This window comes from Salmo salar, chromosome ssa09 (assembly GCF_905237065.1).
Source record: "Salmo salar chromosome ssa09, Ssal_v3.1, whole genome shotgun sequence".
In the NCBI taxonomy this organism is placed as follows: Eukaryota; Metazoa; Chordata; class Actinopteri; order Salmoniformes; family Salmonidae; genus Salmo; species Salmo salar.
The window spans coordinates 81,735,653-81,752,339 of NC_059450.1; the positions used below are offsets into that span (position 1 = coordinate 81,735,653).

General features: G+C 46.9%; 1 protein-coding gene across 2 annotated transcripts in view; it reads left to right on the forward strand.

Annotated features, from left to right (window-relative positions):
* The first annotated feature begins 273 nt into the window (after window positions 1-273).
* LOC106612013 (storkhead-box protein 2) overlaps window positions 274-16,687 on the forward strand; it is a 94,300-nt gene continuing 77,886 nt past the window's right edge. For both annotated transcript variants that reach the window (XR_006771065.1, XM_014212777.2), the window contains exon 1: window positions 274-1,081. Coding sequence is in view for 1 of the 2 variants with exons in the window: in XM_014212777.2 (XP_014068252.1) it covers window positions 754-1,081 (328 nt within the window). In the remaining variant the exon portion in view is untranslated. The remainder of the gene's footprint in view (window positions 1,082-16,687) is intronic.

Here is a 16,687-nt window from a genome sequence, read left to right on the forward strand (position 1 = left end):
GTGCCAACCATTTCTTTAGGACAATGGAGCTAGAATAGATATAAAAGTTGTTAATTTGCATCTTCTCAATAAGTTTAGGAGTTTTGCTCATGGACAGCTACATAATCTATTTTATAGGCCCTATGCCTGAACAGTGGTATTTTTGTCTGGTTGACTGGCACCAGCTGCACTGTGCAACAAGAAACAACCTTTACTCAAGTTTATCTGCGAACAGCAGCCTGCAGGTGGCGTAATAACACCTTGGAGGCCCGCCTGAGGATTTCTGCAAGGATTTTACCTTGCCTGTTGGAGAAAGATCACCGGTACCTTGAAATTGGACTCCCTGTGCTAGCAAGGTAAGAAGGGGTTTACCTTCAATATACAATAGGCGATGGCACGAGCTTGAGCGCGGTGCAGTAGGGACAGGTGTCCCACGAGATCGAATCCTCGGTAACCGTTGTTAAATTAAATTATTAGCTACCAATTTGTAGTCGAATTCGATACAATTCGCCCCAGGTTAACCTGGGTTGAGACGTGGATGTCATTTCGATGTATTGGAGGAGTACGTTCGACATAAAACATCAGGCAGGTACGTTGCCTTGACGAGGCTGGATAGAAAAAAATAGCTGTGCAGGCTACTGTGGAATGTGTGCTATGTCTTCGTTACAGAACAAAGTCTGCCTAGCTACCCTACTCGGATGTATGTATACAACGGAATGGTGTCATGTTTGATGTGTTCATGACTTAACGTTCACGACTTAGGACAACTCGACAATGGAGTCTTTTCTGCAGATCGCGCCGCACTCCCTGGCCATCGTATTGACTCGGATCGGCAAGGGTGACTCGACTGGTGTGTCTGAGAGCGAGGAACTGCCGCGCCATCACACCGGCTATGAAATTTTTGCGGATTTTAAAGCTGAGAACACACAGCACGTTTGGAATCAAAGAATATCGGACGCCATATCGGACACGTTTTTCCTGGGCTGGATTGACGAGCACGTGCTGTTGATCCAGGGTAAAGAGGATCACCTGGAGGTTCTCAGAGAGGGATGGATGAGGAGGTCTCTCAATCCTCCGCGAGGGTTCCACATCAAATATTTAGGTAAGCAAAATGATGGCATTGTGTAATTAAAAAGGATATTGCTGATGACATTGTTTTAATGTATATGTTGTTGTGTTTTTTATTGATGATGCTATGCGGCACACCAGCATCAATACAATGCATGCACATCAGAAGTGGTGTTCACCACTGTTTGGCCATTTTGGGCTGCATTCAAAATCTTCAATGTTCGTTTGCAACACTTTTAGACAATTAATTTAACATGTCTAAGCAGGAATATACTTCCTCGGGCCAAGGGCTATTTCAACAACTACCGACAAGCAAACATTAACTAAACAGAGGTCTTGCCATAGGAACCGTAGCAGCGTTTTTGATATGCTCTTAGTCAGCTGTTTAAAGACATTGAATACCCCTAGGAGGAGGAGAGCGACTTGTCTCAGTTTATGAATAGAATCATGCATGCCAATCACTCTGGTGGTGTAAGCTTACACATCCAGGCCTCAATTACTCATCCTATACATCAGGGATGGGAAACTGGTGCCCCCCCCCTTCTGTAGGCCACAGATCAATTTCCAATATACATTGAGCTCCAAAGGTATTGGGACAGTGACCATTTTGTTGTTGTTTTGGCTCTGTACTCCAGCAATTTGGATTTGAAATGATATAATGACTGAGTTTAAAGCACAGACTGTCAGCTTTCATTTGAGGGTATTTTAATCCATATTGAGTATACTGTTTAGAATTACAGCACTTTTTGTACATAGTCCTCCCATTTTAGGGAACCCAAAGTATTTGGACAAATTCACTTACACGTGTATTAAAGTAGTCAAAAGTGAAGTGTTTGGTCCCATATTCATAGGACACAATGACTACATCAAGCTTGTGACTCTACAAATGTGTTAGAGGCATTTGCTGTTTGTTTTGGTTGTGTTTCAGATTATTTTGTGCCCAATAGAAATGAATGGTAAATAATGTGTTGTCATTTTGGAGACACTTATTGGAAATAAAACTGAACAACATTTTGCTTGGGGCCCCCAAAAGGCAAGGGCTGCCCCTGACTGCATGTGTTGGTATGGATGTGGGTACACAGACCCATGAGCCACTGGCCTCTCATGATGAGTTCAGGTGTTTGAACTGATGTTGGTTAATTAGTTTAATGGCTCAGCACTACATTCTGGAAAAGTCACTTGGTAGGTTGGCTGTAGATACATGGAAAATATTTTTTTTTTACATTTAGGTTGTAACATTGTTAGTACCAATGTTGTATTTCTCCAGACTACATTTTAGCAGGCCTACACGACCTGTGTGTGTTTGTGCGTGCGCATTTTCTACAGTAGAGAATGAGTGCTTTATCACAAACATTCCTCCTTTTATTCTCTCCAATCAGAGCAGAAACATCACACACATCTCTATATTCTAGACAGGCCGACAGGCATGTTTTCAAAGGAGCAATAGAGTAGTGTTTACATCACTTCAGACCTACTATCCGGTGTAGCCGTAGCCTATGTGGTAGAAAAGAAAATGGAGAAAAAAAGAGCCCTATATGAGAAGTGGGAAATCTAGGCTGCATACAGTGCGTTCAGAAAGTATTCAGACCGCTTGACATTTGGTTACTTTAACGCTTTATTCTCAAATGTATTACACACAATAACCCATAATGATAAAGCAAAAATAGGTGTTCAGACATTTTTGCAAATGTATTGGAAATAAAAAAACTAAAATATAACATTTAAATAAGTATTCAGACCCTTTAATCAGTAGTTTGTTAAAGCACCTTTGGCAGTGACTACAGCCTTGAGTCTTCTTGGGTATGATGCTACAAGCTTGGCACACCTGTATTTGGTGAGTTTCTCCCATTCATCTCTGCAGATCCTCTCAAACTCTGTCAGGTTGGATGGGGAGTATTACTGCACAGATATTTTCAGGTCTCTCCAGAGATGTTAGATCACGTTCAAGTCCGGGCTCTGGTTGGACCACTCAGGGACATACAGAGACTTCTCCCGAAGCCATTCCTGCATTGTCTTGGCTGTGTGCTTAGGGTCGTTGTCCTGTTGGAAGGTGAACCTTCACCCCAGTCTGAGGTCCTGAGTGCCCTGGAGCAGGTTTTTATCAAGGATCTCTGTACTTTGCTCCGATAATCTTTGCCTCGATCCTGACTAGTCTCCCAGACCCTGCCGCCGAAAAACATCCCCACAGCATGATGCTGCCACCACCATGCTTCGCCGTAGGGATGGTGCCATGTTTCCTCCAGACGTGACACTTGGTTTTCAGGCCAAAAGAGTTCAACCTTGGTTTCATCAGACGAGAGAATCTTGTTTCTCATGGTCTGAGAGTCCTTTAGGTCCCTATTGGCAAACGGTCTGTTGTGTACCTTTTACTGAGGAGTGGCTTCCGTCTGGCCACTCTACCATAAAGGCCTGATTGGTGGAGTGCTGCAGAGATGGGTGTCCTTCTGGAAGGTTCTCCCATCTCCACAGAGGAACTCTGGATCTCTGTCAGAGTGACCATCAGGTTCTTGGTCACCTCCCTGACCAAGGCACTTCTCCCCCGATTGCTCAGTTTGGCCGCGCGGCCAGCTCTAGGAAGAGTCTTGGTGGTTCCAAACTTCTTCCATTTATGAATGATGGAGGCCACTGTGTTCTTGGGGACCTTCAATGATGCAGACATTTTTTTGGTACTTTTCCCCAGATCTGTACCTCGACATAATCCTTTCTCGGAGCTCTACGGACAATTCCTTCGACCTCATGGCTTGGTTTTTGCTCTGACATGCACTGTCAACTGTGGACCTTATATAGACAGGTGTGTGCCTTTCCAAATCATGTTCAATCACTTAAATTTACCACAGTTGGATTCCAATCAAGTTGTAGAAACATCTCAAGGATGATCAATGGGAACAGGATGCACCTGAGCTCAATTTCTAGTCTCATATCAAAAGGTTTGAATACTTATGTAATTAAGATATCTGTTTTTTATTTTTAATACATTTGCAAAAATTACTAAAACGGTTTCCTTATTGTGTGTAGATTGCTGAAAAAAGTATATTTGATACATTTTAGAATAAGGCTGTAACATAACAATATGTGGAAAAAGTCAAGGGCTCTGAACACTTTCTGAAGGCACTGTATCCACCGAACTGTCAAACTCCACAAAAGCAAAGTGTTGCCCTGATGTGTTTTTACAGTACCCACTGCTGTAGACTCTCTCCTTTCTGTAGGATAAAAGTGGGTTGGAGTTGGAGCGGTAAGAGATGAGGCATTGCTGCTGAATCACATTGCATCAAGGACTGTATTGTGTTTGAGTCCCAGTGCAGAACACTGCCAACCACAGTGCAGCACTTGGGTCATCATTGATAGAGTCCAACATTCTCTAAGTGTTTGCTCTTAACCACGTGACAATGTTCCTTCCTCGCTATTATCTTTCAGTTACTGTACTTGTGGTGTTTGGTCTTTTATAGGGCATCAAGGCCCAAGAAAGAGCCACGCACCCTTACATCTGTGTTGTTGACTAGTAGTCAGGTGTAGGAGGAGGCAGAAAGGGGAAACCCTCAACTACCAGGACACCCATCCGTTAAACTGTTCCTTCATCTATTCTGCCTCATCCACCTATGGTAACATGAAGGTCTCCAGAGCCTTTGTAGTTGTAATTTGTCTGAGGATAAAATTACACAGTTATCAAATTACCCACTCCTGTGACACACACGCATACATCTACACACCTATTCCCGCAACACCATTACCGGTAGTTGAATTCATCAGATTAAAAAAGAAACACATTTTGTTTCTCTACAAAGATGAGCAGAAGAACAGCCCAGCAGCATTGAGGTGATAATGTAGTGCTGTGGTACTGTTCTGTTCCTATACCCTGGCTCTGTCTCTGTGTGGGGGAGTCAGTGGTGTGATCCGTGTGGACTCTGTCTCTGTGTGGGGGAGTCAGTGGTGTGATCCGTGTGGACTCTGTCTCTGTGTGGGGGAGTCAGTGGTGTGATCCGTGTGGACTCTGTCTCTGTGTGGGGGAGTCAGTGGTGTGATCCGTGTGGACTCTGTCTCTGCAGGCAGGAGGAGGGTGCTACGTGTCACAGCTCCTCGTAAATCTCCTCTCCTCTCTCATCAGGCCACTGTTTCCCTGCCAGCTGGGTTGGGCTTACACCTCCAGGCAGGTTGTTTCCTGGCCTCTCTCTCTTGCTCACCCCCCCCCTTTTCTCTTTCTCAGACACACACGTGTACACACACAAAGGCATTTTCATTTTTTCCCATCATCATTCAGTACTTTACTTGGTAATGTTAAAAAGAATGGTAGCTTACCTTTTTACAACAACCTGGTTCAGTGCTGCCACCTAGTGGGGTTGGACTGCCTATGTAGGACCTTCTTGTTTGAACAAATACAATTGTATTTTAGTTCATATAATTGTTTGGCCATATGTTTTATTATTAACATAAGGGCCTAATGAACATAAGGCCTCAATATATGGCTCAGGTTGAGTAGGTATCAACATGTCTTAGACTTAGAATCTAGACACAAATCGGGTGAGTAGGACGGATGAGATGGGGCTTGCTCTCTCTCGCCCTTGTCTCTCTCTCTCTCCCTCCCCCCTCTCTCGCTCTTGATCTCTCTGACTCTCTGAGAGAAAGGTGGATCAGACTCAGGTGTAGACAATGCCTGTGAGAGTCATTATGTTGTGGTCATGGGGTTCCTTTCTGATCTCTGAAGTATTTCCAGTGGGGAAGGCGCTCAAATCCGTTAAGCAGGATCATCCCCAGTAATACTGCTTTTGGATAGGGGCAATCCCACGGTAACAGAATTGCACAGAGACTCTTAAAATGTATGCCAAACAAAAACCATTGATTTAAAAGTTTAACAATTGAAAAATTAAAGGAGAGCTGCACACTCTAGGAGCTCAGATGCAATAATTGAATAAGCTAATAACCAACGTTTAGACAGACAAGCTGTCTTCTTCAGGGTATAATGACAAACACTGCGGGCCACTAGTTTATTTAGTGTCAAAGGACACACACAGGTGTCTGTAATCATGGCCGGGTGTGGCCTGATATCATTGGTTAATTCTCAGATGTAAAAATAACATACCAAAAACATGAATGGATAGCATACGATCATAGATACAATTTGGCTACATAGGCCTACAAACATTTACAATAGCAAAATCACAATAATCACAAGAATGGCTTCAGATCAAAGTCTACATTGAGACCGAAGGGACAATTTATTGTTAAAACGAGAGGCTGCCTGGATCTTTAATTTAAAGACTCTTGCTCCCTTCAGGAAATGAGACCGACGGGAGCAAGAGTCTTTAAATTAAAGATCCAAATTGTATCTATGATCGTATGCTATCCATTCATGTTTTTGGTATGTTATTTTTACATCTGAGAATTAACCAATGATATCAGGCCACACCCGGCCATGATTACAGACACCTGTGTGTGTCACACATTTACTGGAAGAATTGTGCAGATGCAAAGTTTGGTAACAGAATTTCTATTAAAATCTCCCTCAGTTTTTCATGTGTCCATGTTTTCTGTGAAATATCTGCTCCAAGTGAAGATTCAACATGTCTGCAGGAACAATGGGGTGTCTGCTATGACATGACACCTTGCCTTAAACAACAACAGCATTTGGTTATTGAACCACAGTAGGTGAAGTGGATTAACATCTGGTAATGGAATTGCGGTAACGGAATTTCATCATGGGTCCCTGATCTGTACTACACAGAAATGCATAATTATGGATGTGAATGTCATTCTCTTCATGGTGATGTATCCTAAATAGGTACACAAATGTATAAATATGCAATATCCTTCTTTGCATATTTGGGTATTATTCTACACCCTGAGTATTATTTTAATTAGCTCTGCCTCCAAACAAGACCAATGTGGTTGGACCGGACCAAATCCCAACCAATCATAGACGTCTATGTTTCACAAGTTTGGACATTAAAGTACAGTAAAGCTCAGTAGAGTATAGTACATTATACTTCAGTACGAAACAGTACAGTACATTATAGTGTACTCAACTCTTGTATACTCTACTGTGCTGTCCAAACTTGGGAACCCAACTGTTGTTGTGACTACTATGACTTCCCATTGTAGCCAGTTCAATTGCAGAAATTCCGTTAGCAATTCTTTTTTCCGGAAGTACCGTTGGTAACGGAATTGAGTTTTAATCACTTAGTAATACATAAACAATTGATATCAGTTAAAACACTATAACTAATTTTTAGGTCTACCTTTACTTGTTACTTGTGTTATCTTTCATTATCCTCCCGCCTCAAGAGGGAGAGAAATGAGAAAATACCGTAAAAATGTGGGTTTTGGGTAACAGACTTAAAGGCACAAGGCAATGTTTCTTAAGCTTACAGAAGGCAGAAAAATCTATCCAAAACTTAATAAGTGTTGATATTAGTTGTCAGGGGTCTGTACTTCTACATCATTGTATTTTGTGTGTTGAGTGTTGATATTAGTTGTCAGGGGTCTGTACTTCTACATCATTGTGTTTTGTGTGTTGAGTGTTGATATTAGTTGTCAGGGGTCTGTACTTCTACATCATTGTGTTTTGTGTGTTGAGTGTTGATATTAGTTGTCAGGGGTCTGTACTTCTACATCATTGTGTTTTGATGTATTTGCGGTAGTTTTTTATGGTAGATGTTTTCTAAGACCCCTTTTCCATCAAAGCCTTTGCTTATTCCACATTTTTAGGATGGAAAATGGTTTAAAAATGTGTATATGCCTTAATTTCTCAAGAATATAGACTTAGCTTTCATTTGACACTCAATTTGACATGCTTCTGTAAACGTTACATGTTGGTGCTCATGGGTCCTTTTACATGGAAATGACCACAGTTGACTCCAGTAGCAGTGCCCTCTACTGTTCCAGTACAATGAATACACTGGAAAAACATCAAGTCACACATCCGCCAACATCCTATGGATGAGCTCTCAGTAAATATCTAGGGCTTAACCTTGAATGTGCAAAAACATTAGTTAACTTCAAGCATCGGGACATACAAATACCATTCAGTCTATTTCTAACTGTGTTGCATGAGTTGTCATTGGATGTCATTGCGATTCTGACTGTATTTTGTTGGACTTTTCTTTGAATGCTCTTCAAGTAGGTTTGATATGGTAACGAAGTAGCCTAAGAAATGCAAAAAAAGGTAACATAATTGTAAATATTTTACTTTTAAGTCCGTCTTTGTCCACTAGGTGCCACAGTTGCATAGCGAAGAATACCACCCCACCATTTTAATGATGTCCTCTTTATGGTGCAAATACCAGTATCTGGAGCTATTTCAATAGATAAGACAGGGAATTCATTTTTATCCATAGACATTTTTAGACTGACACGAATGACTGATCAGGTGAGTAAATAAATATGGCCTGAAGCACTAGCATCAGATGTTGTAACACACTGCAATATGCACTGCTCTTGCAGCCGTTTTTCCTGAATGATTCTGCTGGCTGGCTAGAATGAGGTAGGCTAAAGAGGGACACACCATTTGGGGCTCTTTGTTACCTTCCCTACAACACATTTGTCAGGCAGCTCCCATCCTGTTGACTATTTTCAAAGAGCATGTTTGGTCTTGTTGTGATCTCTTGTCAGGTTCCGTCTACTCAAACTGACGTGTTCTGGTCTGATTGGATAGTTTTAAGGGGGTTCTAAAGACGGCACCTGAGAACCATTTACTTTGTGTAAACACAATATACTGTACCAGTGGTCACTGACCTTTTCTGATTCAACATCACTTTCTGAGTCAAAATGCAAGCTGAGATCTACCGCTCAGATTTTTGAAAAACATGACTTAAAAAATGTTAGCCTATGCAACATTAACTCATTAAAAACAGTTCTGGTTTCAATGAGGTTTGTGCAGTAGGCTATTGGCCCAATACATTATCACTTCGTATTGGCTATGCCTGGTTTGCCCTGCCAATGCTGTTCTTCTCAGATCATTTAGAAATTATATTTTCACATTTTAGGTGTATGATCACACTGGTAATAGATAATTTGTTGTATTACTTATGAGGCACAGCTGAGTGAGCATAATATTATTTGTATTTTTACAGGAAGTCCAGAATCCAGTTGCAGAGGGAGGTGTTTAGTCCCAGGGTCCTTAGCTTAGTGATGAGCTTTGAGGGCACTATGGTGTTGAATGCTGAGCTGTAATTGATGAATAGCATTCTCACGTATGTGTTCCTTTTGTCCCGGTGGGAAAGGGCAGTGTGGAGTGCAATAGACATTGCATCATCTGTGGATCTGTTGGGGCGGTATGCAAATTGGAGTGGGTCTTGGGTTTCTGGGATAATGGTGTTGATGTGAGCCATGACCAGCCTTTCAAAGCACTTCATGGCTACAGACATGAGTGCTACGGATCGGTAGTCATTTAGGCAGGTTACCTTAGTGTTCTTGGGCACAGGGACTATGGTGGTCTGCTTGAAACATGTTGGTATTACAGACTTAGTCAGGGACAGGTTGAAAATGTCAGTGAAGACACTTGCCAGTTGGTCAGTGCATGCTTAGAGTACAGGTCCTGGTAATCCTTCTGGCCCTGCGGCCTTGTGAATGTTGACCTGTTTAAAGGTCTGACTCACATAGGCTATGGAGAGCGTGATCACACAGTCGTCTGGAACAGCTGATGCTCTCATGCATACTTCAGTGTTGCTTGCCTCGACGCGAGCATAGAAGTCATTTAGCTCGTCTGGTAGGCTCGTGTCACTGGGCACATCGCGGCTGGGTTTCCCTTTTGTAGTCTGTAATAGTTTGCAAGCCCTGCCACATCCGACGAGCGTCTGAGCCGGTGTGGTACGATTCAATCTTCGTCCTGTATTAACGCTTTGGCTGTTTGATGGTTCAACTAAGGGCATAGCGGGATTTCTTATAAGTGTCCGGGTTAGAGTCCCGCTCCTTGAAAGTGGCAACTCTACGCTTTAGCTCAGTGGGCACGTTGCCTGTAATCCATGGCTTCTGGTTGGGGTATGTACGTACGGTCACTGTGGGGATGATGTCATCAATGCACTTATTGATGAAGCCAGTGACTGACTGAGGTGGTATACTCCTCAATGCCATCGGAAGAATCCCGGAACATATTCCAGTCTGTGCTAGCAAAACAGTCCTGTAGCTTAGCATCTGAGTCATTTGACCACTTCTTTATTGACCAAGTCACTGGTGCTTCCTGATTTAGTTTTCTTATAGTCTCAGCTGCATGACAGTAACAACCTTTTCATCAACAGTTTTTCTGCACATCCATTCTACCTTGCTATTAGTTACCAATCACATTGTAACACTTATAGCGCACCAGCTGAATAAATAGGCCTTTATTACACCAGGATCAACTTAGCCTAGCTACAATTATGGTGAAGGCTACTGTGTTCTAGGGGACCTTCAATGCTGCAGACATGTTTTGGTACCCATTCCCAGATCTGTGCCTCGACACAATCCTGTTTCGGAGATCTCTAATTCCTTCGACCTCATGGCTTGGTTTTTGCTCTGACATGCCCTGTCAACTGTGGGACCTTATATAGACAGGTGTGTGCCTTTCCAAATCATGTCCAATCAATTGAATTTACCACAGGTGAACTCCAATCAAGTTGTAGAAACATCTCCAGGATGATCAATGGAAACATGATGCAGCTGAGCTCAGTTCCTAGTCCCATAGCAAAGGGTCTGAATATGTATGTAAATAAGGTATTTCTGTTTTTTTATTTGTAATAAATGTGCAAAAATGTCAACTGTTTTTGCTTTGTCATTATGGGGTATTGTGTGTAGAGTGAATATAATTCAATCCATTTTAGAATAAGGCTGTAACGTAACAACATGTGGAAACAGGGAAGGGGTCTGAAAACCTTCCGAATGCACTGTACACCTAAATAAATTATTCTAAAATACGTATTTTCGGATTCTGTCTTGTAAGATCATAGTTAATTGATTTTGAGCCTCTCCCAGAAAGATTTGTTTCTCTCATTTTTTTTTTCTCTTAATTGTCAAATAATTCCTGATAGTTTAAAGCAGCAATTAGTAGTTGAAACAATAACAAAGCGACTCCCCGCCCCTGTTTCAGTAAAAGGCTGAGTTATGGGGCTGGAGAAATGAGAAATGTGTGTAGAAATGTTCTGGGCCGTCTCCGGACTAGTTTCCTGTTTGTTTCACTCTTCCTTGCATTGCAATGTCTTTATTTCCAGGCTGAGATTTCTACATTTACTCAGACTAAAATACAGCCCGCCCAGGCTGCCGCTGCCTTACAAAAAAGCTTTCAAAATAATCCCAGAATGGATACAGACGGTTCACCACGGCTCAAATCAAATTGTATTTGTCACATGCGCCGTGAAATGCTTACTTGTGCTGAGCTGAGCAGGGAATCCTAGAGATGAGCAACTAAAATGGAACAAGGGCCTAGTGCTTTTTCCAATGGCCTTTCAAATGTTTTGTCATTGTGTTTATATGTAACCAATATAAACACCACCACCGTAAATATCGCTGTGGTCTGCGAGTCTCAAGTTATAACATCACTGGCAGCACTTGGAGTTGTTATTGGAAGGTGGCCAATAGTTATCATGCTAGATCAAGCCATAGCTTGCACATAATCCAAGCCATTCGGCAAGAGCTCAACTCTGCTACAACAAACTTTGTCTCATTGGGTGGACTATAGAATGACAGAGTCATCAGGTTTTCATTAAGTGCTTTCATCCTACCCCCTTCACACATGGTGATGCCTTTTTAAATGCTGCTGCATGGTGCTTTAGGAGTTGTGTGAATCCTTCGAATTTGGCGGTATTTGTGTTTTCTTTGTTCGGGTGCACACACACACACACACACACACACACACACACACACACACACACACACACACACACACACACACATTTGGAGACAGGCAGTTGAGTGGGCCATAGCTGTGTTATTTTAGTTGATTGGAGAGTGATTGCGTCGTGTACCGGACACTTACTGTGCCAATTGGCTGGCGGGGATTGGCTGTTCTTGAGCAGGTCTTTCCACATGTGTGGACGGCAGGTCGACTTGTGTTCCATCACTTCTAGAAGGAGAGGACGGCCCTAAACATTTAATCATGTTATTTGGTTAATTACCATGTATTCCTTTATCGTGCCTCAATTGCTAGAAGCAGGCCTGGTTAGAAATGGAATAAATCAGAATTTTAAGTGCTAGCATGTTTTCACCACATTTCCATAAAAACTGTTATATTATTTTAAATTCTGGCTGACTTTTTCCTTAAAGAACAGAAAAAGTTGCCCCGCTGCCCAAATGGCAGGATTATTGAGCTCCAAACCTCAGACTGTTCCGATCCAATACCGCCACTTCCCTACTCTGGGAGACTTACAGCCAATGAGGGACTCTTTAATCTGATGAAATATTTCTGTCTGAAATCGTGGCAATGTTTTTGTCCCTGGGCCAGTGGCCAATGGCCCTGAACTGTGGAGAGGATACTGAATAGACTGTTCAACTGGAATGGTAGAAATATCAGAAAGTCAGTCACCATTGTGATTCATGCAACTGCTACACACAGACGACCATTGAGGGGAAGAAAAGGTCAGAGATCAAACCATCAAAAAGGGATTTGATTATCTGGAAGGCAGTGACAGCTTTGGGATTAAATGTACATGATTGTCTTTAAAGATGTTCTCTGTGACCTACGGTCTTATATCTTATTGCAGATATACCGTCCATCATTGGGAAAGGATAGACTATGGACATTTAAGCGTTAGATATTGTGACTCCATCAGACTGACTCCTGTGTGTGTTGTACAAGGAGCCCACACTGCCGTAGCTTGGCTGCAGTCTGGATCCGCTTGTGTGCGTGTGTTTCGGCTAGCACCAAGTTGTAATTATGTTGTTGGTAAAAATGACTCTATGGGAGGAGGAGGGCATTGGTGGCAGCTGGGTCCTACTAGGTAGGATGGGGCACCATGAGGGAGTTGGTTCTCCTCAGAGCTCCCTGTGTGTCCCTGAAACCCCTGCTTCCACTCAGGTCCTCTCCCTGAGGACACAACCCCCCCTGTTATTCCAGCTGGTCTTCCCACAGTGCTCTCTGCCTGACCGGGGTCAGAGGCCGAGCAGAGGAGGAGAGGAGAGGGGGACCTGCACTCTCTCAGGTCCGGGCCTACTAATGGCACGGCTGCATGCAGAGAGCATGACATCATTTTATTACCCAAACAGTGCTGGACCTGCATTAAAAACGACTTGGTTGGGGATGAGGGGCAGTATGGAGGGGAAATGGAACATTGGTCAAATTAGGAAATGGGAGAGCAGCAGCGAAATCTTAAATCCAGGAGGGCTGTGGTGATAGGGAGGGAGTGGAGGAGGGCTGTGGGGATAGGGAGGGAGTGGAGGAGGGCTGTGGTGATAGGGAAGTGAGAGGGCTGTGGGGATAGGGAGGGAGTGGAGGAGGGCTGTGGTGATAGGGAGGGTGGGGATAGGGAGGGGTGGGGATAGGGAGGGAGTGGAGATAGGGAGGGGGTGGAGATAGGGAGTGGAGATAGGGAGTGGAGGAGGGCTGTGGTGATAGGGAGGGGTTGGAGATAGGGAGGGAGTGGAGGAGGGCTGTGGGGATAGGGAGGGGTTGGAGATAGGGAGGGAGTGGAGGAGGGCTGTGGGGATAGGGAGGGAGTGGAGGAGGGCTGTGGGGATAGGGAGGGGTTGGGGATAGGGAGGGAGTGGAGGAGGGCTGTGGTGATAGGGAGGGAGTGGAGGAGGGCTGTGGGGATAGGGAGGGGTTGGAGATAGGGAGGGGGTGGAGGAGGGCTGTGGTGATAGGGAGGGGGTGGAGGAGGGCTGTGGTGATAGGGAGGGGTTGGAGATAGGGAGGGGTGGAGGAGGGCTGTGGTGATAGGGAGGGGTTGGAGGAGGGCTGTGGGGATAGGGAGGGGTTGGAGATAGGGAGGGGGTGGAGGAGGGCTGTGGTGATAGGGAGGGGTTGGAGGAGGGCTGTGGGGATAGGGAGGGGTTGGAGATAGGGAGGGGGTGGAGGAGGGCTGTGGTGATAGGGAGGGGTTGGAGGAGGGCTGTGATGGTTGGATGGGGTGGAGGAGGGCTGTGGGGATAGGGAGGGGGTGGAGGAGGGCTGTGGGGATAGGGAGGGGTTGGAGGAGGGCTGTGGGGATAGGGAGGGGGAGGAGGAGGGCTGTGGGGATAGGGAGGGGGTTGGAGATAGGGAGGGGGTGGAGGAGGGCTGTGGTGATAGGGAGGGGGTTGGAGGAGGGCTGTGGGGATAGGGAGGGGTTGGAGATAGGGAGGGGGTGGAGGAGGGCTGTGGTGATAGGGAGGGGTTGGAGGAGGGCTGTGATAGAGGGTTGGAGATAGGGAGGGGTGGAGGAGGGCTGTGGTGATAGAGGGGTGGAGGAGGGCTGTGGGGATAGGGAGGGGGTTGGAGGAGGGCTGTGGGGATAGGGAGGGGTTGGAGGAGGGCTGTGGGGATAGGGAGGGGGAGGAGGAGGGCTGTGGTAATAGGGGGGGTGGAGGAGGGCTGTAGTGATAGAAAGGGGGAGGGTGGAGGAGGGCTGTAGTGATAGAAGGGGGGGGTGGAGGAGGGCTGTAGTGATAGAAGGGGGGGTGGAGGAGGGCTGTAATGATAGAAGGGGAGGGTGGAGGAGGGCTGTGGTGATAGAAGGGAGGGTGGAGGAGGGCTGTGGTGATAGGGGGGTGGAGGAGGGCTGTGGTGATAGGGGGGGTGGAGGAGGGCTGTAGTGATAGAGGGGGGGTGGAGGAGGGCTGTGGTGATAGGGGGGTGGAGGAGGGCTGTAGTGATATGAAGGGGGGGTGGAGGAGGGCTGTGGTGATAGAAGGGAGGGTGGAGGAGGGCTGTGGTGATAGGGGGGTGGAGGAGGGCTGTGGTGATAGGGGGGTGGAGGAGGGCTGTAGTGATAGAGGGGGGGTGGAGGAGGGCTGTAGTGATAGGGGGTGGAGGAAGGCTGTGGTGATAGAAGGGGGGGTGGAGGAGGGCTGTGGTGATAGAAGGGGGGGTGGAGGAGGGCTGTGGTGATAGAAGGGGGGTGGAGGAGGGCTGTGGTGATAGAAGGGGGGTGGAGGAGGGCTGTGGTGATAGAAGGGAGGGTGGAGGAGGGCTGTGGTGATAGGGGGTGGAGGAGGGCTGTGGTGATAGGGGGGGTGGAGGAGGGCTGTAGTGATAGAAGGGGGTGGAGGAGGGCTGTGGTAATAGGGGGGGTGGAGGAGGGCTGTAGTGATAGAAAGGGGGAGGGAGGAGGAGGGCTGTAGTGATAGAAGGGGGGGGTGGAGGAGGGCTGTAGTGATAGAAGGGGGGGGTGGAGGAGGGCTGTAGTGATAGAAGGGGGGGTGGAGGAGGGCTGTAATGATAGAAGGGGGAGGGTGGAGGAGGGCTGTGGTGATAGGGGGGTGGAGGAGGGCTGTAGTGATAGAGGGGGGGGTGGAGGAGGGCTGTAGTGATAGGGGGTGGAGGAGGGCTGTAGTGATAGAAGGGGGGGTGGAGGAGGGCTGTGGTGATAGAAGGGGGGGTGGAGGAGGGCTGTGGTGATAGAAGGGGGGTGGAGGAGGGCTGTGGTGATAGAAGGGAGGGTGGAGGAGGGCTGTGGTGATAGAAGGGGGGTGGAGGAGGGCTGTGGTGATAGAAGGGGGGTGGAGGAGGGCTGTGGTGATAGAAGGGGGGGTGGAGGAGGGCTGTGGTGATAGAAGGGGGGGGGTGGAGGAGGGCTGTAGTGATAGAAGGGGGGTGGAGGAGGGCTGTGGTGATAGAAGGGGGGTGGAGGAGGGCTGTAGTGATAGAGGGGGGTGGAGGAGGGCTGTGGTGATAGGGGGGTGGAGGAGGGCTGTAGTGATAGAGGGGGGGTGGAGGAGGGCTGTGGTGATAGAAGGGGGGGTGGAGGAGGGCTGTAGTGATAGAAGGGGGGGTGGAGGAGGGCTGTAATGATAGAAGGGGGAGGGTGGAGGAGGGCTGTGGTGATAGGGGGGGTGGAGGAGGGCTGTGGTGATAGGGGGGTGGAGGAGGGCTGTAGTGATAGAGGGGGGGTGGAGGAGGGCTGTGGTGATAGAAGGGGGGGGTGGAGGAGGGCTGTGGTGATAGAAGGGGGGGTGGAGGAGGGCTGTAGTGATAGAAGGGGGGGAGGAGGGCTGTAGTGATAGAAGGGGGGGTGGAGGAGGGCTGTGGTGATAGGGGGTGGAGGAGGGCTGTAGTGATAGAAGGGGGGGTGGAGGAGGGCTGTGGTGATAGAAGGGGGGGTGGAGGAGGGCTGTGGTGATAGAAGGGAGGGTGGAGGAGGGCTGTGGTGATAGAAGGGGGGTGGAGGAGGGCTGTGGTGATAGAAGGGGGGGTGGAGGAGGGCTGTGGTGATAGAAGGGGGGTGGAGGAGGGCTGTGGTGATAGAAGGGAGGGTGGAGGAGGGCTGTAGTGATAGAAGGGGGGTGGAGGAGGGCTGTAGTGATAGAAGGGGGGGTGGAGGAGGGCTGTGGTGATAGAAGGGGGGGGTGGAGGAGGGCTGTGGTGATAGAAGGGGGGGTGGAGGAGGGCTGTGGTGATAGAAGGGAGGGTGGAGGAGGGCTGTGGTGATAGAAGGGAGGGTGGAGGAGGGCTGTAGTGATAGAAGGGAGGGTGGAGGAGGGCTGTGGTGATAGAAGGGAGGGTGGAGGAGGGCTGTGGTGATAGAAGGGGATAGGAGGGGGG